The sequence below is a fragment of the Sus scrofa genome, chromosome 7 (genome assembly GCF_054392235.1).
Source record: "Sus scrofa isolate SSC_HxYL_T2T_F1_AM1 chromosome 7, Sscrofa_HxYL_maternal_Yorkshire_Landrace_v2.0, whole genome shotgun sequence".
In the NCBI taxonomy this organism is placed as follows: domain Eukaryota; kingdom Metazoa; phylum Chordata; class Mammalia; order Artiodactyla; family Suidae; genus Sus; species Sus scrofa.
In genome coordinates, this window is record NC_139389.1 from 51,076,656 (window position 1) to 51,096,287 (window position 19,632).

Genomic DNA, 19,632 nt, shown 5'->3' on the forward strand with positions numbered 1-19,632 from the left:
GTTAAATGTGAATAACATTTCATCCAAATCCTATTCTGTACCAAATAGTGTTTTAGGAAACAGCTGAATGTAACAGAGATAAAAGGGTTCAATTTTGATGGTTTTTGGAAGTGTGCCGAGGGAACGAGGTGGTATCTGCTACAGGGGTATATGGATTTCAGTTGACCTTGAACCCATGAAGCTGCTGAGATGTCATATGATGTCCACCCTCCTCTTCCCATCCCCCAAGGTTCCTGACCTTCTGACACTTAGGTGGTCTGGACCCACCCCCACTTCTCCTGTTTCTCTGAGTCTGTTATTATCATCCTGACTCCTGTTAGTGGAACTTCTCAGCTCAACCCACTCACAGTCAGCTCTTACAAATACCCTAGCATCTGGTTCTTTGAGTATTCTCTATTTTTTCTCTTTCATTTTTTAAAAATTAAAGTACAGTTGATTTACAGTGTTGTGCCAGTCTCTGCTGCAGCAAAGAGACCCAGATATATATATATATATATATATATATATATACACACATTCCCTTTCTTAGATCCTCTTCTATCATGGTCTATCTCAAGAGACTGGATAGAGTTCCCCGTGCTATAATAGTACAATTGCTCATCCATTCTAAATGGAATAGTTTGCATACACTGACCTCTTTGGGTGTTCTTGAGGGTGGGGAGCTTGTTTGGGTTTTTGAAGCTCAGTATGCACACACAGGGAAGCTCGGCATACACCATTTCATTTGATATGTTCCCTTTTTTTTTTTTTTTTGGTCTTTTTAGGGCCACATCCTCAGCATATGGTGGTTCCCAGGCTAGGGGTCAAATCAGAGTTGCAGCTGATGGTCTACACCACAGCCACAGCAATGCAGGATCCGAGCTGCATCTTTGACCTACACCACAGCTCGCGGCAACGCCAGATCCTTAACCCCCTGAGTGAGGCCAGGGATCGAACCTGTGTGCTTATGGATGCCAGTCAGATTCACTTCTTGAGCCACGATGGGAACTCCATGTGATGTGTGCTTATCATTCTCCATGGACCTGCACTGTATAGGCCGAATAGGCAGACTCCCCCAGACCGGATTTAACCAATGAGATGTTAAATGAGGGTAGGCCTATCTGTGTATGATTTTATTTTTACATATCTGCTAACATGTATTCTAAATGATCTTATAGATGATGTCTACATTATATATGGCATCTATACTGCATTTGTGTATATAAAACTTATATTGAAAGAACAAAAATCTACACTGTTTCTTTTTTGTTTGTTCTTTTTAGGACCGTGCCCATGGCATATGGAAATTCCCAGGCTAGGAGTGGAATCTGAACTGTAGTTGCCGGTCTACACCACAGCCATAGCAAGGCCAGATCTGAGCCGCATCTGGGACCTGCACCATAGCTCATGGCAATGCCTGATCCTTAGTTGGTCCTTAACCCCAACTGAACAAGGCCAGGGATCGAACCTGAATCCTCATAGATCCTAGTTGGGTTTGTTACCACTGAGTCATGATGGGAACTCGTACACTGTTGCTAATTATTTGTGCAAAAAAATTTAAGTCAAAATTAAACCCTTGTTCAAAAATAAACAGAACGTTCTATTGTGGCACCTTCTGTACTAAGTTCAAACTATTTTCAATTACTATTTCATTTTGATCTTGTTATTTTGGGTACTGAGTGAAAATAAGTAGAGAAACGTTTCCTGGGTCTTTTCATGGTCTTAGAAGCCTTGTCCTTTTTCAACTACCTCTCAGGATCAGCAATTTGCTTGTTAACTTGGTGCTTCTAATCTTCAGAGCAGCCTGGCCTAAAAGCTTATTATTAAAGACCACCTCACTGGATTGTAGGATGAAAATCATTCATTTTTTTTGTGTACTCTGATTATTTCTGGGTGGATTGTCATCTGAGCCTGCATTTTGCCAGCCTGGCCTCATCCAGTTAAAAAATGATGTTCCATCTATCAACCTTTCTCCCCATTGTTATTTCCTTCTAATCCATTTTTTAAAATGGTTTGGCTAAACTTTTAGAGCAGGCTAAAATTTCACAGACCTCAGAAATTGCAGAGGTGTACACAAGAAAAAAAAATTCAAAGAAACCCCCCTAAAAAAAAGAGAGAGAGAGAAACCCTTCTTTGTATTCCTATGACTCAGTATAATCTCATTTTGTATGCCTGCATTTGACCTTGTAAAAAAAGCACCATTACACATTCAAGGGAAGTTCATCTGAGTTGGGTTCTCTTCCTCTCCCTAGACTCTGTGTAAGTTCCTGGGAGGTCATTATGATTCCATGGGACCAGGGGTTGGGGGACTCCTGATTTGATAGTTGGCACTTAGTGACCCTGGTGCTGCTGAGATAGGTAAGGTCCTTCTGGTCTCAGGCATCAGTTGTCATGGCTCACTTTGCATCCCTGTTGTTTCACCTGCAAGGCCTCTGTAGACTCATGGTCAATTCCAGCTATTTCCTCATCCTTTGACAGCAACCCATGGGGTGGGTATCCAGAGCTTGGCTGGGACCCTAGGAAGTGAGGCACCAGCGTTCTGCTCATGCAAATGCATTGAGGAGGATCTACTGCTCCCCCAATCCCATTTCTGGCCCCCTCCTCCCCCAGGCTCAGTTCCATGGAGTAACTTCAGGACAGCTTCTCAAGGTCATTTGCAGCTCCTTTGGTGTCCTCCCTTGCCTTTGGGCTGTGGGCCCTTGACCCTTTAAATTGTTCTCACAGCACTCTTCATGCCTTGAGGGCTCCAGATCTCCAGGTATAGATGCTCAGAGTCTTTTTTTTTTTTTTTTTTTTTTTTTAATTTTTAGGGCTGCTCCTGTGGCATATCAAAGTTCCCAGGCTAGTAGGGGTCAAATCAGCTATACGTGCCAGCTTGTGCTACAGCCACAGCAACACCAGATCCGAGCTGCGTCTGTGACCTACACCACAGCTCTCAGCAACACTGGATCTTTAACCCACTGAGCAAGGCCAGGGGTCACACCCGCATCCTCATGGATACTAGTAGGGTTCATCACTGCTGAGCCACAACAGGAACTCCCAGAGTTATTTTCATCATTTTCATCATCAAACCCTTTTCTTTCAACTAGTCCCTCCCTTGTAAGTTTCGGGTATCTATTTTGAAGCTCAGAAGCTGAGAAATGAATGCTTTATTTCTTTGGACATTTCTGCTTGTAAAAACCATACCAATGCAGCAAACACTCTTGCTGTTGCTTTAATAAGGCGGATGCTAGAGTAACAGGAAGGAAATGGCAGAAGCCTTGATTAATTTGTCCAGATGTTATTACGCTGTGCGTATTGGTACTTCATGTTTATTCCTTTAACACACTGAGGTCGCCTGCAATGTTCCAGGCCTATAGTTAGTAGCCAGATTCTGTGGACACTTGAGTTTCTCTTGATTTCTCTTATTTCTACCGGACACTCTTCCTGATCCCTGCTGGCTAGTTGAACGCCCTCTGCTAGAGGCCCTGAGGGCACTTGGCACATCTCCTTTTCTGAATGATGCATCCTTATGGCTCTTTATTTGCAAGACGGTCACTGGATGAAGATGAGTACCGTTGGCTCTGGCTCCCCACTTCCTGGCTTCTGCTGGACACTTGATCAGGGTTGCTAGGATGACACATAATTGAATACACTGTGCTAACCTCATTCCCTTGATCAGTGTTAATGGTTCCTTGACCCCTGGCTTGAGTGCCTCTGTCCCTTTTATACCCATATTGGCATTTTGTTTTGCTTTTTTTCATTCCAATTGATTGTTTGTAACCCGCTGAGCCACAACGGGAACTCCCTGTATTCCTTTTTTTTTTTTTAAATCAATTAAGGAGTTTCCATCATGGCTCAGCAGAAATGAATCTGACTAGCATCCGTGACAATGCAGGTTCAATCCCTGGCGTTGCTCAGTGGGTTAAGGATCTGGCATTGCCATGAGCAGTGGTGTAGGTCACAGACAAGGCTCGGATCCTGCATTGCTGTGGCTGTGGTGTAGGCCAGCAGCTACAGCTCTGATTCAACCCCTAGCTTGGGAACCTCCACATGCTGTGGGTGCAGCCCTAAAAAGACAAAAGACAAAAACAAACAAACAAACAAAAACCCAATTAATGAATCTGGTTTCTCTTAGCTGTTCTTAACTTAAAGGTTGCTTCCCAGCGAAGCATCCTCCAAATTGAGTTCAAGTTCTATTAAAATATTTCATTGCTGCTTTTACATTTCCCTCTTAGAACTTGTTACTATTTTTAATTGACAATTGTGTACTGATTTCTGCAACTGTTGGTTCAAAGTCTGTCTTTATCACTAGCCAGTAAGGCCACATAGCGTGACAACAACCATGTCTTTCTCTTCACGCTGTGTTCCCAGGACCTAATACAAGGCCTCAAACATATACAGATACATCTGTCCAAGGAAAGAATTTCAAACTAGGGGTCAGTACCAATGTTGCTGCTAGCCCACTGAGAAATCTCACATAGCTGACATTTGTTATGTATTTTGGCTGCCAGTGGCTGGAACCCTTTCTGGCTCTGAAATTTCTGCGTTAAGAAACTGTCAATATATTGTGTCTGGCTGGGGAGTTGCAGGGAAGGAACACTGTGTCAGTGAAAAGATGGTCTCTTCATTTAAAAGACACATGAAGATCAGTTATTCATTTTCCATGATAGCTAGCACGCAGCCATGACCCTCGGCTCTGGCCACATCAGCCTCTCTCAGGGACTAGCCACACGAAGGGAAGGGCAGGTAGGTGGCGCCCGACGTCAGGGCTACAGCAGCCTGCTTTCTGTATCAGAATCCATTCAGGTCATGGCTTTGGGTAGCATGTCTGTCTGCTCAGCCCCGATTCTAAGTAGAACATTCCTGGTGATGCTGAGTCCTAACCAATGTATTCCTTTTCTGTCTTATTCAGCTAAAGTCCTTTGCTGTTGCTTGCAACCCAGAATCTTGAATGATTCATCTTGGGAAAATGACTTAGTCTCTTTGGGTCTGAGTTTTCTCATCTGTAAATGGAGGTGGGGGAGAGAAATTAAAAGATAGCTAAGCTATCTTCTGATACTCTGAGGCCCTATGCAAATGGTGAGCATGGTTGGATTGCTTAGAAATCTACGGCAGCAGCTTTTATTGCTAAAATGACCAGGACTGGGCATTTGTTGCTCTTGGAGATGCACTAGCCCTGCCTTAAAGGCCTCAGTTCATCTATAGAGTCTAGCGAGGTCTCCTTGTTTTGTTAAACCAGATATTTATAAATGTATATGTTCTGGAGTTCCCATTGTAGCTCAGCAGGTTAAGAACCCAGCTAGTATCCATGGGGATGTGAGATAAATCCCTGGCCTCGCTCAGTGGATTAAGGATCCAATGTTGCTGTGAGCTGTGGTGTAGGTTGCATCTGCAGCTCAGATCCTGAATTGCTGCGGCTGTGGTGTAGGCCAACGGCTGCATCTCCAGTTCAACCCCTAACCTGGGAACTTCAATATGCTGCAGGTGCTGCTCTAAAGAGACAAATAGATGATAGACAGATAGATAGATAGATAAAATTTCTGTAAGCCAGCCACTGCCTAGTCAGGGAATACTGTGCTCAATTCTAAGCCCACATCCCAAAACACAGATGCACAGAGTGACATGACCTAATTTGCATCCTTTCCTTCCCATCACAGTTTTCACTTGTTTATGGCCTGGTGGTATTGAAAGATCAGAGAAAATTGTAACTGGGAAGCATAGAATTCTTTTTTTTTTTTTTGTCTTTTTTGCCATTTCTTGGGCCGCTCCCACGGCATATGGAAATTCCCAGGCTAGGGGTCTAATCGGAGCTGTAGCTGCCAGCCCACGCCACAGCCACAGCAACTCGGGATCCGAGCCATGTCTGCGACCTACACCACAGCTCACTGCAACACTGGATCGTTAACCCACTGAGCAAGGGCAGGGATCGAACCCACAACCTCATGGTTCCTAGTCGGATTTGTTAACCACTGCGCCACGACAGGAACTCCCAAGAATTCTTCTCTTCCTCCTCCTCCTTTCTCTTTAAGGAATTAATATTTTCTGGTTGATTTGCCAACCAGGCCTAATATACCGAAGACAGACCAAAGCTCTCAGAAATTGTTTTCCTTCTAAGTGTCTGAAGGGGAGGCTGAGACGGCTGGCCTTTGTCATCCTTCTGCTGCTGAACTGGAAGGAAAGAAGAAACTCAAACTAGACACGCTTGGAGTTGTTGAACCACTTAATTTCTTTTTTTCAATTAAAGTATGGTTCATTTATGATGTTGTGTTTGTTTCAAGTACACAGCAAAGTGATTCAGTGATTCTCACACACACACACACACACACACACACACACGCACGCACACACACATATTCTCTTTCAGATTCTTCTCCATTATAGGTTACTATAAGGTATTGACTATAGTTCCCTGTGCTATAAGTAGATCCTTGTTGTTTATATATTTTATAGATGGTAGTGTGTAATATTAATCCCAAGCTCCTAATTTATTCCTCCCTCATCATGTATGTTCCCTTTGGTAACCATAAGTTTGATTTTTTATGTCTGTGGGTCTACTTCTGTTTTGGGAATACATTCATTTGTATGATTTTTTTTTTTTAGATGCCACATATAGGTGATATCATGCAATTTTTGTCTTTCTCTTTCTGATTTACTTAATATGATAATTTCGGGGTCCATCCATGTTGCTGCAAATGGTATTATGCCATTCTTTTCATGGCTCAGTAATATTTCAGTGCATGTGTGCGTGTGTACTGCATCGTCTTTATGCATGCATCTGTCTATGGATGTTTAGGTTGCTTCCATGCCTTGGCTCTTGTAAATAGTGCTGCTGTGAACATAAGAGTGTATGTATCTTTTCAGAATTATTCAGTTTCTTTTTTCTTTTTGGTCTTTTTTAGGGCCGCACCTATGGCCTATGGAAGTTTCCAGGCTAGAGGTCGAATCAGAGCTGTAGCTGCTGACCCATACCACAGTTACAGCCACAGCGACACGGGATTCGAGCTGTGTCTGTGGTCTACACCACTGCTCACAGCGACACTGGATCCTTAACCCACTGAGCAAGGCCAGGGATTGAATCCGCAACCTCATGGTTACTGGTTGGGTTTGTTTCCTCTCTGCCACAGCAGCAACTCCTTAGTTTCTGGAAGGTGGTGTGGAAGCTGAATATGGCCACCCCTGTTTGTGTATAGATGAAGGCCAAGAAAGGTGGGTCACTACTGTCTGGCCCCCACCTGCCCCTTGCCCTTGGAAATCTCCCTCAATGACAGGATGCCCACATGTGGAGGACTGTAGTCTGATCACTGGCGTTTATCATTGCATCGTCATCTTTTTTTTTTTTTTTTTTTGTCTTTTGTTGTTGATGTTGTTGTTGTTGCTATTTCTTGGGCCGCTCCCGCGGCATATGGAGGTTCCCAGGCTAGGGGTCGAATTGGAGCTGTAGCCCCCGGCCTACGCCAGAGGCACAGCAACGCAGGATCCGAGCCATGTCTGCAACCTACACCACAGCTCACGGCAACGCCGGATCGTCAACCCACTGAGCAAGGCCAGGGACCGAACCCGCAACCTCATGGTTCCTAGTCGGATTCGTTAACCACTGCGCCACGACGGGAACTCCTGCATCAATGGCGTTTATCATTGCATCGTCATCTTTTAATATCATTTTCTCCTCTGGTTAGGAACAGATCCATATATTTGCCAACTAGAGCCAAGATAGGAAAACCCAACCTAATCCTCCTTATGCTCTTGGGAGACTGTTCGCTCCCTCCCTGCCCGGTCTCTCAATACACAGATGTGGTCTCTCTTCTTGTGACCATATCTTGTCCCAGCCATTGAAATATCAGTCTTATCAGCGGTCCAGCTTGTCCTGGAGTGTGATTCAGCCTCGTTTTATTGGTGAGGGCCCTCCTTCACTTGGGCCCTCATTTCCAAGCCTTCAGTTTCACGTTAAGTTCTCGTCTCACCTATTTCATTACCCACGTGTGAAGCAAGCAGCTTCAAATATTGGCTGAAGTCATACTTCTATCTGAGCAAAGGAGCCTAGTGCGAGCGACTTCAGCGGCGGGTCTTAGAGAGTCAGGGATCCTGTCTCCTGCACAGTGGTCGGTGGAGCTGAACCAGGATTGGAATCCAAACCCCAGAGGATGTCCAGGTCTAACTTTCCCCTTTTTCCATGCCGTCCACCCACAGGCAAGACAGGAGTTCCCTTCTTGGAAATCTTCTCTGCTCTAATGGCTCAGATGCAATGGTTCAGTGCTATAATGCAGAGCCTTATCTTGGAGAATTTACTTTCAACCCTATTCTAGTCTTTCTTTAATTGATTAATTTGCTGGATTTGATCCATTGTGGGCTGTCTTGCTTATGTGACACTTGATGCCAGCTTGAACTATCGCTAGAACATACCCATATCCTCTGGTCCCCTGCAGCAGGATATATTTAAAATCAGCTGGGTTGCAGATGTGTGATTCTTTTGCAGAAGTGAAACACATATTCTGTGAATTTCCTCCCACAGAAACTGTCTAATTTAAGAATTTCAAGTTTTTACTCCTTTTCCAGTGAACCAAAAGGCGGTGATCAAAGAGAAGCAATTTAGAAAATAAACAACTTAGGGGAAATTGATGGGTACAGGTGCCTGTGTTAGAACTGGTTTAAAAACGTCTGGGAGAGAATTTTGGAAAATGGAAATGAGGACACACAGAGAAATGTGGAAAGTGAAGTTCAGATGTTCCAAGTTGAGTAGAAAGTTCTGGGAAAACTGAGTGTCACATAAAATTCTGCACTTTTTTCTTTCTTTCAGTGTTTTAGGGCTACACCTGTGGCATATGGAGGTTCCCAGGCTAAGGGTCAGAGCTGCAGCTGCTGTCCTACGACACAGCCACAGCAACACCAGATCCAAGCCTCATCTGTGACCTACACCACAGCTCATGACAACACTGGATCCCCGACCCACTGAGTGAGGCCAGGGATCGAACCCTCATCCTCATGGATACTAGTCAGATTCATTTCTGCTTCGCCACAATGGGACCTCCCTCCGCACATTTTTGTAGCCTATCTTAAAATAGTTTTAATGTGGAATAGTCAATGTTTAATATTTTGTGGCATTTATTTTGATCTGAGAAGTTTGCAGAAAATGATGGTGCCTCATATTAACTTTGTATTCACTTCAAAACCATAAGCAACATCATGCAGTACTTGGAGATCTAAGCCTTTCTCCTTCTTTCTGCTTTAAACTTGACTTCAAGTCATTCGATTTGAAGTATTCAGCTTTATTCTAATCTCAGAAAAACCACATGGATTCATTTGCTGTGTGTTAAAAAACCACAGTCTGTTTAATTCTGCCATGTCCTTTAAAACAGGATAACAAAATGCAAATGTTTTAAGTCCTTGCTGTTCCCCATTGCGCACTCCCATAAAAATAGAAACTATGTATAATGGAGAAAATATTATGGAGTAAGTGTTAATCTATTTTTTGTCAATGACTTTGCCAGCAACACAGAAAACAGCTTTTGAGATACTGTGAAATCATTTTATGACTCACCGAAGGAGAAAGGATGGGATTATGTTGAGTTCCCAGACATCTGCTAGAGCAAGCTTTATTTATTTAGTTATTGTTTATTTGGGGATTTAGGGGGAAAAAAAAAAAAAGACCCTCACTGTGAGCTTTGAGGCATCCACTCTGTTTACAAAAACAAAAGTCACACAGACCAAACCAAATGCCGTTTCTTCTGCATAACCGCCTGCTGAAAGATGGGGAGGTAAGCAAGCAAGAGCTGCCTGTGTGCCCCAGGCCTCCTTTCTAACCACGGAGCACAGGTGAGAATTTCGGCTCACGGCCCTGCCATAGGGCTTCGGGACGTGTGGGAGGTCTGGGCTCCTTTGCTCCAGCTCTTTGGGATTTAGATTTTCTATTTGCAAAATGGAGCAAAGCAGATATGGATGAGGCTTCTTCCTCTGCCGCCGCTAATATTGAGAGATGAGCCTTGAACTTTTAGAACCTGAGACTTTCCAGTAGATTTCTCATGCTTCCTTCTGGGCCCATCCCATCAATGTGGGCTTCCTAGGGCAAGCAGGTCTTACTGAAAGGCTATTCCACAGGCTAAGCAGACAGAGGGTAACGACCACTTCCTGCGCCCAGTAGCTCTGCTCCTACAAAGGCATATTGTAATGCACATGCACACAGATGACGGTGTTATGAGAAAAGCATTTCCAAAGTGAATTTTTTTTTTTTTTGTCTTTTTAGGACTGCACCCACGGCATATGGAGGTTCCCAGGCTAGGTGTTGAATCAGAACTGTAGCTGCCGGCCTACAGCACAGCTCACGGCAACCCTGGATCCTTAACCCACTGAGTGAGGCCAGGGACGGAACCTGCGTCCTCATGGATGCTAGTCAGATTTGTTTCCGCTGAGCCACAACGGGAACAGGAAACAAAAAAGCGTGTGCAAATATTGTTGCTTTAGTTGTTAGTAATTATTAGTAATTATTCATCTGATGTCCCATTTCTTGTCATTGATCCTCCATGTGAGCTTTTTGTGACCTTGATGTTGGGAACTGGTATTTTGCTTAAACAAGGAGAGGGAAGCTGAACGAGAAAGTGGCACCTGGTCTCAAAAAGTTCCATTCATTCATTCTCCCAGGGCTTTAGGGAACCCACAGATAAGAGAAGGCTGGCTTTTCCTGAAACTGCCATATGAAAACTCAAAGGTGGGTCTGATTGTGCTTGTTTCCGTCATATGTCCATCTCTGATCTTATGACAGCAGCCAGGGGTACGCAGTCCTCTGGGCAGACTTGGCTCATATGATTCCTGTAAAGCCAACTCCTTGGAATAGCAGAGGAGGCAGAAGGGGGGCTGGTGATGCTGAGGTAGAGGGTGTCCTGGGAAGGGGAAAATTAGTGTATACAAATCACACCACATCTCTGCCGTGCAGAGGGAACATTTGTATATAATTTATTTCTTTATCTAATGGAAAGAATAATTGAGTGGATAAGAGTTTAAGTGCACTGTCTCTCAACTAGGTTCCAAAATAGCTCCAGTTTAAAATAAAATGCAGGAGTTCCTGTTGTGATGCAGTAGAAATGAACCTGACTGGTATCCATGAGGATGTGGCATCGATTCCTGGCCTCTCTCAGTGGGTTAAGGATCCGATGTTGCCGTGAGCTGTGGTGTAGGTTGCAGATGTGGCTCAGATCTGGCCTTGCTGTGGCTATGGTGTAGGCTGGCAGCTGCAGCTCCAAGTTGACCCCTAGCCTGGGTACTTCCATAGGCGGTGGTGCAGCCCTAGAAAGCAAAATAAAATAAATCAAAGCAAGACACAGATACCACCCTCAAGATCACAGTCTTCTCTCTCTGGGGTGAGAGACTGGAAACTTGGGTTCTGGTTTGACTACCAAAAGAAAAAAACCCCCAAAGCTTGGACTTCCTTTGCCAGCCTTAGCACTCTCACGAAGACCCCTCTTGTTCCTTGTTTAGAGTGTTGCCTAGGAGTTCCCGTCGTGGCGCAGTGGTTAACGAATCCGACTAGGAACCATGAGGTTGCAGGTTCGATCCCTGCCCTTGCTCAGTGGGTTAACAATCCGGCGTTGCCGTGAGCTGTGGTGTAGGTTGAAGACGCGGCTCGGATCCCACGTTGCTGTGGCTCTGGCGTAGGCCGGTGGCTACAGCTCCGATTCAACCCCTAGCCTGGGAACCTCCATATGCCGCGGGAGCGGCCCAAGAAATAGCAACAATAACAACAACAACAACAACAAAACAAAAAAAAAACAAAAAAAAAAAAATAGAGTGTTGCCTAAACAGACCCTCTCAGAGTGGAAATCCTTTGTGGGCGGATCTTGTGTCTGCTTTGCTCATTGTTTTATCTTCAACACCAAGCTTGTAGGAGATGCTGAATCAGACTTGCTGGTTGCATGAATAAACAAGGACCTTTCTGCCTCCCGTTTCCTCCCCTTGTTTATTACTTTACAGATTAATCCTCCTAAATGCCGCTCTCATAGGTCTCCTGCTCCAAAGCCCACTAGTGCTTTTAGGCGTATGGAATTCTGTGCAAACTCAGTAAAATGTTATATAGAACCTTGAGTACCTGGATGCTCTCTTTCTAGCCTCATCTCCTTGGGTTGCTTTCTCTATTGCAAAGGGAATTGCTCACGAACTCCTATACAAAGTTCCGGCACAGCTGTCTTTGCCTTTGCTTGTGCTGGACTCACGTTCCTTTATTTCCATTTGCCAGTGTGCCGGGTATATGTCAAGAATCTGTGTTTACTTTACTCCATACCATGTCATTTTATCCTCTGAGCTGGCCCTTAAACCATATTCAGCTTTGTCCTGTAGTTGTGTTCTAGAGGGTTACGACCCAGACTGGAAGGTGTGCTAGTGTTCTCACAGCACCTCCACAGCATCTTACACAAAGCACTTGCTAAAAAAGATTTGGTTGAATTAAATGATCTCCAGGGTCAGGCAGAGAGTTCCAGGGGACTGATTAAGACTGTATTCCTGGAGTTCCCATTGTGGTGCAGCGGAAACGAATCCAGCTAGGATCCATGAGGATGCAGGTTCAATTCCTGGCCTCACTCAGTGGGTTGGGGATCCGGTGTTGCCATGAGCTGTGGTGTAGTTTGCAGACGTGGCTCAGATCCCGAGTTTCTGTGGCTGTGGTGTAGGCTGGGCGCTGTAGCTCTGATTCAACTCCTAGCCTGGGGACTTCCATATGCCGAAGGTACAACTCTAAAAAGGAAAAAAAAAAGGACTATATTCCTTAGGGACTGAATTTCAGGTGGCCAGAGGCTAGTCAGGATACTTTAAGCCCAGTCTTGAGCTATCCCTTGGTCTGAAAGTTAAAAGGCTCCTAAGGGTAAAGGTAATTTTGTGAGAGAAAAAAGCACCTGCTGGAAAAGTCTGGTTTTATACAGATGACTCTCTTTTCCTTTGTAGCTAGTCAAGTTCTACTCTCTGAGCCTCAGACTTGAGAAGAACTTGAGCTGAAAGAAATAACATTTAATAGAAATCTCTGAAGAGGCTTCTTCTTAGAATTTCAAACCAGGGCAGAGTTTCTAAGTTTCCTGAGGCAGATATGGGCGATTTAAAAATTTCATCAAGGTGAACCTCTTCTCCATCTAGTTTTTAAGTGAATGTGGGTTGAGAAGGCGGGACGTTTCAGGTGCACGGATGTCTTTTTAGCATGATTTCCTGCTCAATGTCGGCACAGTTTTTATAAGGTTAAACTTTGGGTCTTTGGGTCCATTCAAATTCTGGAGTGGAGAGTGGGTAGGATGTGGTAAATGGGATAAGAATGGTCCTATTTTCTTCTGGCTGAACATCTCAGAGATCCTTATCAAAAGATTACATGAAAAGATGATAGACGGGGAGTTCCTGTTGTGGTTCAGCGGATTATGAACCAACCACAACTAGGATCCATGACCACACAGGTTCCATCCCTGGCCTCACTCAGTGGGTTAAGGACCCAGAATTGCCATGAGCTGTGGTTCAGGTCACAGGCGTGGCCCTGATCCCATGTTGCTGTGGTTCCGGGGTAGGCCGGCAGCTGTGGCTCCCATTCAAGCCTGGGCCCTTCCACCTGCTGCAGGTATGACCCTAAAAAGCAAAACATTGGGAAAAAAAAAAAAAGGTGATTGGCAGACTTTCTTGGGTGTAAGTAGGCTACCCGCCCCTCCCCCACACCCATCGTCTCCACCGATCCTCTTGAGATTTTGTTCTCTGTCGCTTTCTTTCCCTCACCAGGTGGCCATGTTGATTTGCGCTGGCTTCCTGGTTGCCTGGATTCCCTACGCAGTGGTCTCTGTGTGGTCAGCTTTTGGAAGGCCAGACTCCATCCCCATACAACTCTCCGTGGTGCCAACCCTCCTTGCCAAATCAGCAGCCATGTACAACCCCATCATTTACCAGGTTATCGATTACAAGTTTGCCTGTTGCCAAACTGGTGGTTTGAAAGCAACCAAGAAGAAATCTTTGGAAGACTTCAGGTAAAATTTCAGCTGCTGGAAACAAATGATGCTTTTCATGATTCCCTGGGGATCAAGCCACAGGGATAGGCTGTCTTCTTAGGGTTAGAGCTCCGCCTTTAGGATTGGCTCTAGGAGGACTTGATTTTCTGTTCATCAGTGTTCCTGAAATCAAGTAATCAGATATGTAGGACTTGGAGAACATGGGACGAGGGTGAGAAAAGTGATTCCCTTTAAAAAAAATTTTATTAAGGGATGGTTGATTTACACTGTTGTGCTCATTTCTGCTGTAGGACAAAGTGATCCTGTTATACATACACCTATATCCATTCTTTCTCAGGTTCTTTTCCCATATGGATTATCACAGAATATTGAGTGGAGCTCCCTGTGCCACACTCAGGTCCCTGTTGATTATCCATTTAATATGCAATAGTGTGAAAATGCAAATGCCCCTGTGAAAAGGGCTAGGTGACAACTCTTAGTGTCCCCCCCTCCCCACCATATTCTTGGTGCTTGTTACTTTCTCAATTGAATTGAATCGTTAGGTTCAAATGGTAAAATGCATCTAGGATTTCCCATCATGGCTCAGTGGTAACGAACCCAACTAGTATCCATAAGGACACTGGTTGGATCCCTGGCCTTGCTCAGTGGGTTAAGGATCCAGCGTTGCATGAGCCACGGTGTAGATTGCAGTGAGGCTCAGATCTGGCATTGCTGTGGCTGTGGTGTAGGCTGGCATCTGCAGCTGCAGTTCGACCCCTAGCCTGGGAACTTCCATGTGTGGCAGGTGCAGACTAAAATAAAATAAAATGCATCTATTTTGGATGTAATAACACTTTGCCTTCATCAGCTATTCATACTCTATTAGGAATGCACGTAGAGAGCATACTTTTAATAGAGCAGTTGTGGGAGAAAAGAGTGGGACACCTTTTATCTGAAGGAGAGAGGATTTAACAGGAATGACTGAAGGCAGATTTTCACTTCCTTCTTCCTCATTTTGCTTCAGAGCAACTCTGTGTTCCGTGCATTCGCGCACAAGCATGAGTAGCACATACATATTCACCACTCAGCGATAAAAAGAGAAAATATTTATGTGGGAGAAGGTGACTTAGGGCTACAAACCTTTGGAAAAATCAGCCAGGCAAGAAACAATTCAGCTTGCCTGCTCCCATTAGCCATTTATATGAAATACAGCCATTGCTTTGCCGGAGAAAGTCCCAGACTATTTCCTCACTCTGGAGTTTTCAGTTTGGGGTGGAAAAAGCAGGCAGTAGTGATGAAGCAAGGTGTTGGCCGTGGATTCTAGAGGTTGCAGCATCTTCGGGGAACAAATGTTGAAGAGGTGTGCAGGTTTTAGGAAGATCTACTTTGGAAGAGAGCCAGAAGGCTTAGAAGTGGCTACCGGAGTGTTCTTTGTAGCTTTCCAAAGAAGACAAGTAGACGAACAAATAAAAAGAGTCTCATCTGTCTTTGTTGTTACTAAGACGCTAACAAAATAGGTAATATGGAAGCCCATAGAGTGATAGGAAGCCAGTCCAGAGTGGTTAATGTACTACCAGAACAATTCAATTGAATTAAACAGGATTAATTTTATCCTTTAGTCGTTCCTTTTCTGAGCTCTGAAATGTATTTACTTGTAATGGGAGACCCTCTTGGGAAATATTTTCAATTCAAATAAAAAAGCTAATGTGTTGAATATGAGATTGTGGAAGTAAATTTTGAGTAATTGTAATGGTTCATTAAAAGTTAACTCATTTTATTTTCCCCATTAATTGGGTCCTCTGAGACTGGTAGCAGCTGATGAACAGAAGGAAAAAATGTGGCCCCAAGCCCTTTTTGAAAAATGTTATTATTCACCACCGCACTACGTTATCCAGGCACAGTCTCCCATATTTTGTAAACTCTTTCTGCACTCCAGCTATGAACGAGAGACATCCAGGGAAATTTGAAAAAAAAGCTTGCAGACATTTGGATTGAATTGGTCCAGATGGGGGCTGAACTTCAGTTGTTGGGTTGGTTTTCCCTCCCAGATGATTCACATACACAGTCATGGTCCAGAGCCAGTGACCTAGAGTCTGAGAAAGGAAAACGCAGACAGTGCAGTTGGTGGAGTCAGACGCCATTCATCCTGCCTCCCTAGAGACCCTCGAGGTCACCCACCACCAGTGACTTCGGACGCCAGGCAATCTTAGGTGGAAGAGAAATGTTCAAAAGACACTGGGGCTGTCTAGTGAAGGACCAAGGGCATCCACATGCCTAGTAGTTTAGTAAAGATAAAGAACAGGTGTTCCCATCGTGGTGCAGCAGAAACGAATCTGACTAGGAACCATGAGGTTGCGGATTCCATCCCTGGCCTCACTCAGTGGGTTAAGGATCCAGCGTTGTCGTGATCTGTGGTGTAAGTCGCAGACACAGCTCGGATCTGGCATTGCTGTGGCTCTGGTGTAGGCTGGCTGCTGTAGCTCCGATTAGCTCCCTGGCCTGGGAACCTCCATATGTTGCTGATGCAGGCCTAAAAAAAGACAAAAAAAAAAAAAAAAAAAAAAGAACCCTCCCTTGACCACCTTTGTTTCAATGCCATCTTTCCAAAGAGTATTCTTTCAAGGGGTGAGTCACAGGGCCCACCAGAGTGGTTGGGGTGCAACAAATTTTGTCCTAAAGGACAGGAAACTCTCCAGGGCACAGGAAATGTGCCCTCGACAAATGACTTATTTTTCGGAAAGCTCTGCCCAAGGGATTTCTTGACTTTGAATATTCTAAATGGAATTTGTATTTTCCATCTCTTTCTAATTCAAGTCTTACGCTTATCATCTTCATGGAACTCCAGTTTAACATAATATGCATGTATGGAGTTCCCGCCGTAGTGCTGTGGTTAACGAATCCGACTAGGAACCATGAGGTTGCAGGTCTTCCCCTGGCCTTGCTCAGTGGGTTAAGGATCTGGCGTCGCTGTGAGCTGTGGTGTAGGTCACAGATGCGGCTTGGATCCCACGTTGCTGTGGCTCTGGCATAGGCCCAGCGGCTACAGCTCCGAATGGACCCCTTGTCTGGGAACCTCCATATGCCGTGGGTACAGCCCTAGAAATGGCAAAAAGACAAAAAAAAAAAAAAATGCATGTATAACCATGTGTCTGTATCTCTATGTATATGTAAAATATCTAAGTCTAGGTATATGTTTAATGGCATTTTTCTTCTGTATCTAGGCTACACGCCGTCACCACAGTCAGGAAGTCTTCTGCTGTGCTGGAAATCCATCAAGAGGTATGAAGATGGACATAGCATGATTCACGGACACAATTATTCACTTCTTTGCCTCTTCACTGCTGTTAACGTCTGATTGTGACCACCCCTTTCTCTCGATATTATATTTTTATATTTTGTACACTTTTCCCCTTTTTCCTTAAGCCAAGATTTGCTGGGACATTCCAATGGCTAAGTGGAAGCTAGAGTATGGGTTACCACTCTAAGGAATATTACTAGGATAAGCCTCCCTGGAGTTTTCTTTTTGTTGTGTTTTAAAACCTATCATCACGACAAACAGGATTAAGTCTGAGCTAGGCTGAAAAATGTTTAAAAATTGTATTTATTAGGGTGTATTTACTTGCATTACATCATCGTTATTATTTCTTAATGTAGGGCCAGGGAGGCAGGTTCTGGGTGGGTTTAGGCAGGTGATCATGGGGACAGGATGTTGGACCATGGGTCTTTGACTGGTAGATGCTTCTAATTCTTGCATCTTCTCCTTCGCAAGCTCACAGAGGGTCTCGCTGTAATGGCAGCGATGCCACAAAATCATCCTCTAGGGAAATCAATTTTGCCTTAAATCCCTAAATGGAAAGCTTCCCTGTGTCTCAGAATTTGAGGATAAAAATAATTCCCACTGATGCTACCTTTACTCCCGTGGATTTTCCCCATCAAGTTGTACCTACTAATATAGGGAATGTTACAGGTCATTATTGGCTATAATTATTCAGAAACAAATTTAGCGTACATAGCCATGTATAAGTGTTTTTCTTTTATTCATTTGTTCTTTGCTATCTTTGTTCTTTGCTTCATTCCTTCTTTTATCCCCCCAACAAATACCTTGTGAGGTCTGTGGGTAAAGCGATGCAGATAAAAATGGCAGAGAGAGGGAGTTCCCATCTTGGATCAGTGGTGACGAACCTGACTAGTATCCGTGAGGATGTGGGTTTGATCCCTGACCTCAATCAGTGGGTTAAAGGTCTGGTGTTGCCGTGAGCTGTGGTGTAGGTTTCACACACGGCTCAGACCCTGCATTGCTGTGGCTGTGGTGTAGGCCGGCAGCTACAGCCCTGATTCAGCCTTTAGCCTGGGAACTTCCACATGCAGCAGATGTGGTCCTAAAAAGCAAAAAAAAAAAAAAAAAAACAAAAAACAAAAAAAAACTGTATATAAAACGTATTCTACAATGAAAGCAACAGGTATGATGGCTCTACCTGAAGTTTGAGACTGCTCACTGAAGTCTGGAGGAAGGAGGCAGGGTTGTCATCGGGAGAGAGAAGCAAGAGGCATTTAGGCCAAGTATCAAGGAGGGAAGGAGGTGAGGAGAGGGACACAGGTTTGGAGCTCAGAGTCAAAAGGTCGCTGTCTGCATCCAGCTCGGGACCCTTTGGAGATCCTGTAAGATGAGGAAAACAAACAGTATTTGCTCACAGCAACTTTGGGAAGCTTAGAAGAGGAAATATCTGTGTAGTTCACTTAGCACCGTGCCTGAAACGCAGGAACCATCCCTTACACATTGATGACTGCTCTAATTATGGTTACAGTGGGTGCTGGTGGTCAGGAGTGGGGCCAGAAATGACGGGCCAGATCAGACCCAAGGGCTTTTGTTGTTGATGCTGTTATGTGGCTTTTTACCTCCAAGGTAATGCAGAGACCCTGCAGGATTTCCAGCAGGGCAAGTGATGAAGCTTAACAATTTTTAAAAAGACCAGTCCGATGACCCCCTGGAGGTGGATTGTCCAGGGTGGGGGTGGGGTTCAAGATGAGAAATGAGGGGACCAGTTAGGCAGTGTTATAAAGAAATCACAATAACAATTATTCATGAGACCCTGAGTTAAGGAATGGTAGTAGAAATGGAGAAGAGATGAGAAGATAGGTTTAAAGCCTTGTAAGGAGTTCCCGTTGTGACTCAGCGGAAACAAATTTGACGGACATCCATGAGGATGCAGGTTTGATCCCTGTCCTCCCTCAGCGGGTTGGGGATCTGGCGTTGCTATGAGCTGTGGTGTAGGTTGCAGACATGGCTCGGATCTGGCATTGCTGTGGCTGTGGTGTAGACCAGCCTATACAGCTCCTATACAGCTCTGCAGGTTCAACCCTAAAAAAAAAAAGACAAAAAAAAAAAAATGCACGAGGTAAAGGCTTTTAAGATGGGATCGGATCGAGGTATTCGAGGGAGATGGAGGAGTCAAAATAACACTTGGGTATCTGCTTAGAAATGTGAGGGTGACGGTTTCTACAGGATGGAAAAACGCAGGCTAGAGGATGGGGTGGAGGGTGGATAATGAACTATATTTGGATGTGTTGAAAACAGTGTCCACAACACAGATCCAGCCATTTAAAATAGGTGGTTAGAAATAATCTAGGAGTTCCATCGTGGCTCAGCAGTTAGTGAACTTGACTAGCATCCATGAGGACATGGGTCTAATCCCTGGCCTTGCTCACTGGGTTAAGGATCTGGGGTTGCCATGACCTGTGG

At 44.5% G+C, this 19,632-nt stretch overlaps 1 protein-coding gene across 1 annotated transcript in view; it reads left to right on the top strand.

Moving 5' to 3' along the window:
• OPN5 (opsin 5) overlaps window positions 1-17,177 on the top strand; it is a 31,263-nt gene extending 14,086 nt beyond the window's left edge. The window contains exons 5-6 of the mRNA XM_021100002.2: window positions 13,690-13,931; window positions 17,114-17,177. Of these exons, the coding sequence (XP_020955661.1) occupies window positions 13,690-13,931; window positions 17,114-17,177 (306 nt within the window). The remainder of the gene's footprint in view (window positions 1-13,689; window positions 13,932-17,113) is intronic.
• Window positions 17,178-19,632: the final 2,455 nt, after the last annotated feature.